Raw genomic sequence first — 4,599 nt, 5'->3', positions numbered from 1 at the left:
ATAACTTCTGCAGACGTGCTACACTCTCTGCCTTGTCTGGCCTCAATACTATTATAGCATATGATCCTTACGATGTTCTTTTTTTATTCTCTAAATTCATGCGTCCTTTTCGACCAACTAATAAAGTATTTCCTTCTTGCTGGAGGTTTGCCATTTCACATCACTTTGTATTTCAGACGTACCATCCATACACAAGCTACTGTTAACTCTTCCAGGCTCCTATGATTCACTCTTTGCTGAATTAATTCGTCTGGCGTCACCAAGAACAGAGTTGTCCCGACATGAGAGTTGATAACCACTCTGTGAACCAATTTTTTTTTTTTTTTTTTACAAAATGTACACTTACATTTTATACATTATTTTCATATTTTACTATCATTAATCTATCTGCATTTGTTTTTGCACGTCCCCACACTCACAGGACACGCAGAAGGAACAATACCTGAAAGAACTGCAAGATCACCTGAAGGTGTTCTCAGACTACCTTTGCAGCAAGACGTGGTTCATTGGCGACAAGGTGAGTTCCGGGGCCATATTAATTAAGAACCCTTGAGTCGGTATGTTTTCCCCTAACAGAACTGGGCCATTCCAACAACCTGAATACTAAGTTGTGGTTGCATGATAATCAATGAGTCTTAGTCGTGTGGTTGGAATGGGTCTCCTTGGTTATTTGTCGAGTCGGTCCTCCAGTATGACTACAACTGCTCACTGACTGAGCTGAAAGAAGTTAAGAGTTTTTGTCAGGCTAGAACGAACTCTCTACAGCCTATTTTTACAGTGAAGAAACCATCGAATGAGTGAACTAGAAATCACTTTGGCTGGACTCATTTTTTCACTTTATTATTGATTCTAGTTTGGTTGAAGTTTTTGGCAGCCGTATGAATGAAGATAAAAGTTTAAAGAAGTCATATTATACACACGTCATTTTCAAGAATTAATGCAGACCTTTAGGATGGATACTTTATGAATACGACGGGTGTGCCTCGTTTTTGTGGCTTAAATATTTTCATGTAGCTTATAGCATGGAAAATGAAAATGAACTGAATTATTTCACACCGATGACGTATTTTTCATTGTTCCAGTAACAAACATTCAAGCGATTTAATTAATCTAATGGGAGATCTTGTGTAGTTAGAGATGTTCCCTAAGAAATTAGGATAAAATATGTAAGACAGGCTTTAATCACTGCAAGTTTTTTCAAGACACTTCCTCGTTAGGGAGGCGGCACCATGGAGATAAACCATACTTTTCAAAAGTTGTTAAATGATGCTTTTTGCCTCCCTCAACGAAGCTGGAGGAGGTTATGCATTCACCCCTCTTGTTTGTCCACGATATCTAAAACAGATATACATGGATTTCAATGAAATTTTGTGGATATGTGGGTCATGGGCCAAGGATGAGACGATTAAATTTAGGTGGTGATCTGAGTTGTGCGGTACAGGCGCTGGGGGAGATATTGGTGGATGCTTTTTCATCTATGAATTCATAGTTCCTCATCGAGATCACAGACTTGAAACATGAATAGTAGTATGCAGTATGAATTAATTTGCTGCAGTCTCATACGCAGTAAGTCTATCTATCTATCTATTGCCAGACGCCTCAATCCCGTTTGGGGTGGCCACAAACAAATCGCCTCCAAGTCGCCCTGTCCCCCGCCATTTCACTGCCCTGCTCCCAACTCACACCCCCCTCTCTCATATACCTCTCCACCCCATCCCTCCATCTCATCCTCGGCCTCCCCCTCCCTCTTCCCCCCTCCACCTCACTCACATACACTCTCTTCGTCAGTCTCTCACCCTCCATCCTCTCCACATGGCCAAACCACCTCAGTGTGTTCCTCATAACGCTTCCTATCACATCCACATCCACACCACAACGCTCCTTTATATCCTCATTCGTCAGCCTGTCTCTCCACGTGACTCCACAGGCTCCTCTTAAATAACTCATTTCCACTGCTCTCACTCTTGACTTGTGTCCTTCCAACAATGTCCAAGCTTCACTTCCGTACGTTAGAGTTGGTATCACAATACTGTCATGTAGTAACTTTTTCACTTCCATGCTCACTTCCCTGTTTCTTATCACTGCTTTCAAGGAACCAGCAACCTTTCTTCCCTGCTGTACCCTTTCAAGCACTTCACCCTCCAAACCTCCATCCTTACTCATCACACTACCCAAATACTTAAACGTACTCACATTTTCCAATTCCTCACCATCTAACCTCGCTGTACATTCACTAACTTCACCTCTCTCAAAGACCATCACTTTACTCTTCCCTACATTCACCTTTAGGTTCCGTTTCTTACACACTCTCTCAAACTCATCCACCAAGCCTTGCAGCTCCCCTTCGTCTTCACTCAACAACACAGTATCATCTGCAAACAACAGTACAGGGAGTTTCCAAACACTATCCTCTCTCACCAGGGCCACTCCAACATCCACTACCCTACCTTGTACCTCTTTTATTACCCCATCCATGTACAGATTGAACAACCATGGAGACATGACACATCCCTGTTTCAAACCAACTTTCAAAGAAAAATTCACTTAGTTCACCATCCACACGCACTGCAGCCTTCGCACCATCGTACATACTCTTCACAGCATTCAACAACTTCCCATCTACTCCATATATTCTTAACACTTTCCACAATCCTTGTCTATCCACCCTGTCATATGCTTTCTCCAAATCCATGAAAGCCGCATACAACTTCTTTCCCTTCTCTAGAAACTTTTCCACTAAAGATCTAAGAATGAATATCTGATCTACACAACCTCTTCCCTTCCTAAAGCCTCCCTGTTCTTCTCCAACTAATTTCTCTGTTCTTTCTCTAACTCTGTCTATAAGTATCCTACCATACACTTTTCCTATTATACTAAGAAGACAAATGCCCCTATGATTACCACACACTTCTTTTTCCCCTTTTCCTTTGTACAAGGGAATAATTATACCTGACTTCCAATCCTCCGGGACTCTACCTTCCTCCCAGGCCAATCTGCACATCTTCCACATCCATTCTACTACTATCTCTCCCCCATGCTTCAGCATTTCACCACACACTCCATCAATTCCTGGGGCTTTCCCTGATTTAACTTTCTTCATTGCTTCCACAACTTCTATCCTACTGATTTCTTCCTGTCTTCTCACCTCCCTCCTTCTCCCAGCAGTAAGTGTGAGGATAAATGTACCGTCGTGGTTAATACTTACTGGACTAAATTAATTGTATGTACTGAAATGCCTATCAAATGACCTTCATGTGAATGAATAGAGAAGTATGAGTGGGTAAGAACAACTAATTATTTTCATTAGGCTAAGATATTATGTGCATATCATTATTATGCTGAAGAAATAATAATATTACCATAGACACTGGTGTGGCCACGACGATGCACTACTTAATTATTGAGATGTTCATCCTGCACTCCCTGTCTGGCGGCTTTGCTAGTGGTGGGTCAGTGTCTTCCTCCTTCCACCCCACCCGAACGTGACTGATGGTGCGATCCTGCATATGCCTGTGTATATATATATATATATATATATATATATATATATATATATATATATATATATATATATATATATATATATAACAGCCTCATAAACAGAGAAAGCAAAACCGAGACAACTGACAGAAAGCTTGCTCTGAACGGCGTAAAGCTTAGGGTAGCATACAATTTAGATACGACCTTACCAACACCCCTGCTGTCGCCTCCTTCAGATAACGGTGGCGGACTTCATCATCTACGAACTCCTGGACATCCACATGAAGTTGGACCCATCCTGCCTCAGTAGTTTCAACAACCTTCAGCAGTTTCACCGCCGCTTCGAGGAACTGCCGGCCATCAAGAAGTACATGGCCTCCCCCAGGTTTATAAGCAAGCCTCTGAACGGTCCTGCAGCGAAATTTGACATCCAGTAATTGATGTGAAATATATCGAAAATAATGAGCTAAGTAAATAGATTTTATTTGCTTAGAACCTGTTGGTAAGAGTAGCAGCTGAGACTTTATTTCGTAATCTTTTATCTTAAGTACGAGAATGAAGAGCTACCTTGCTTGTTATGTATTTTCTTTGACCATCATATCATTCCCCGAGAGTTACAAATTTCATGAATAATTTGAATAAACTATCTATATATATACTATTTATCATAACTGCTTTTCCCTTACGAATGTTTTAGCTTAATAATGTACATCTTTACATAATATGCCAAAAGTATTACCTTTTCTGACGCCATAATTACTGCTGCATTTACACTTACAAGATCTATTTCTGTTGCACTGGACCTTTCGTTATGATGAGAAATTCTGTAAATACACTGGATGATAATCAGAATACCATTATTCAGTCTTAACCTGTTTAATATAACCGACATCTTGTTTATATTTTATTCCTGCAATATCCAAACTCTTCTGTTCAGACTGGGGGAATATCTCGTAGTGAAAAGGATAACAGAAATTATTTTGATCCATTAAATAACAGGGTTCTCTCCAAAGTTCAGTGAAATGGTCTGAGGTAGAAGGAATGAAATATAAAAAGACAACATCGTAGAAAATGGGACCATGAAGAAATAATAGTAATAATAATAATAATAATAATAAT

The 4,599-nt window shown here is 40.2% G+C and overlaps 1 protein-coding gene across 1 annotated transcript in view; it reads left to right on the top strand.

Moving 5' to 3' along the window:
• Positions 1 to 4,086, top strand: part of LOC145419127 (glutathione S-transferase Mu 4-like) — a 64,450-nt gene extending 60,364 nt beyond the window's left edge. Inside the window, exons 6-7 of the mRNA XM_080287370.1 lie at positions 422 to 517; positions 3,717 to 4,086. Of these exons, the coding sequence (XP_080143496.1) occupies positions 422 to 517; positions 3,717 to 3,917 (297 nt within the window). The 3' untranslated portion in view covers positions 3,918 to 4,086. The remainder of the gene's footprint in view (positions 1 to 421; positions 518 to 3,716) is intronic.
• Positions 4,087 to 4,599: the final 513 nt, after the last annotated feature.

The sequence above is a fragment of the Coenobita brevimanus genome, chromosome 14 (genome assembly GCF_032717465.1).
Source record: "Coenobita brevimanus isolate Jiangsu-jjx chromosome 14, ASM3271746v2, whole genome shotgun sequence".
NCBI classification, from domain to species: domain Eukaryota; kingdom Metazoa; phylum Arthropoda; class Malacostraca; order Decapoda; family Coenobitidae; genus Coenobita; species Coenobita brevimanus.
The sequence above is the reverse complement of the archived record's forward strand: the minus strand, read 5'-3'. Positions and strand labels throughout refer to the sequence as shown.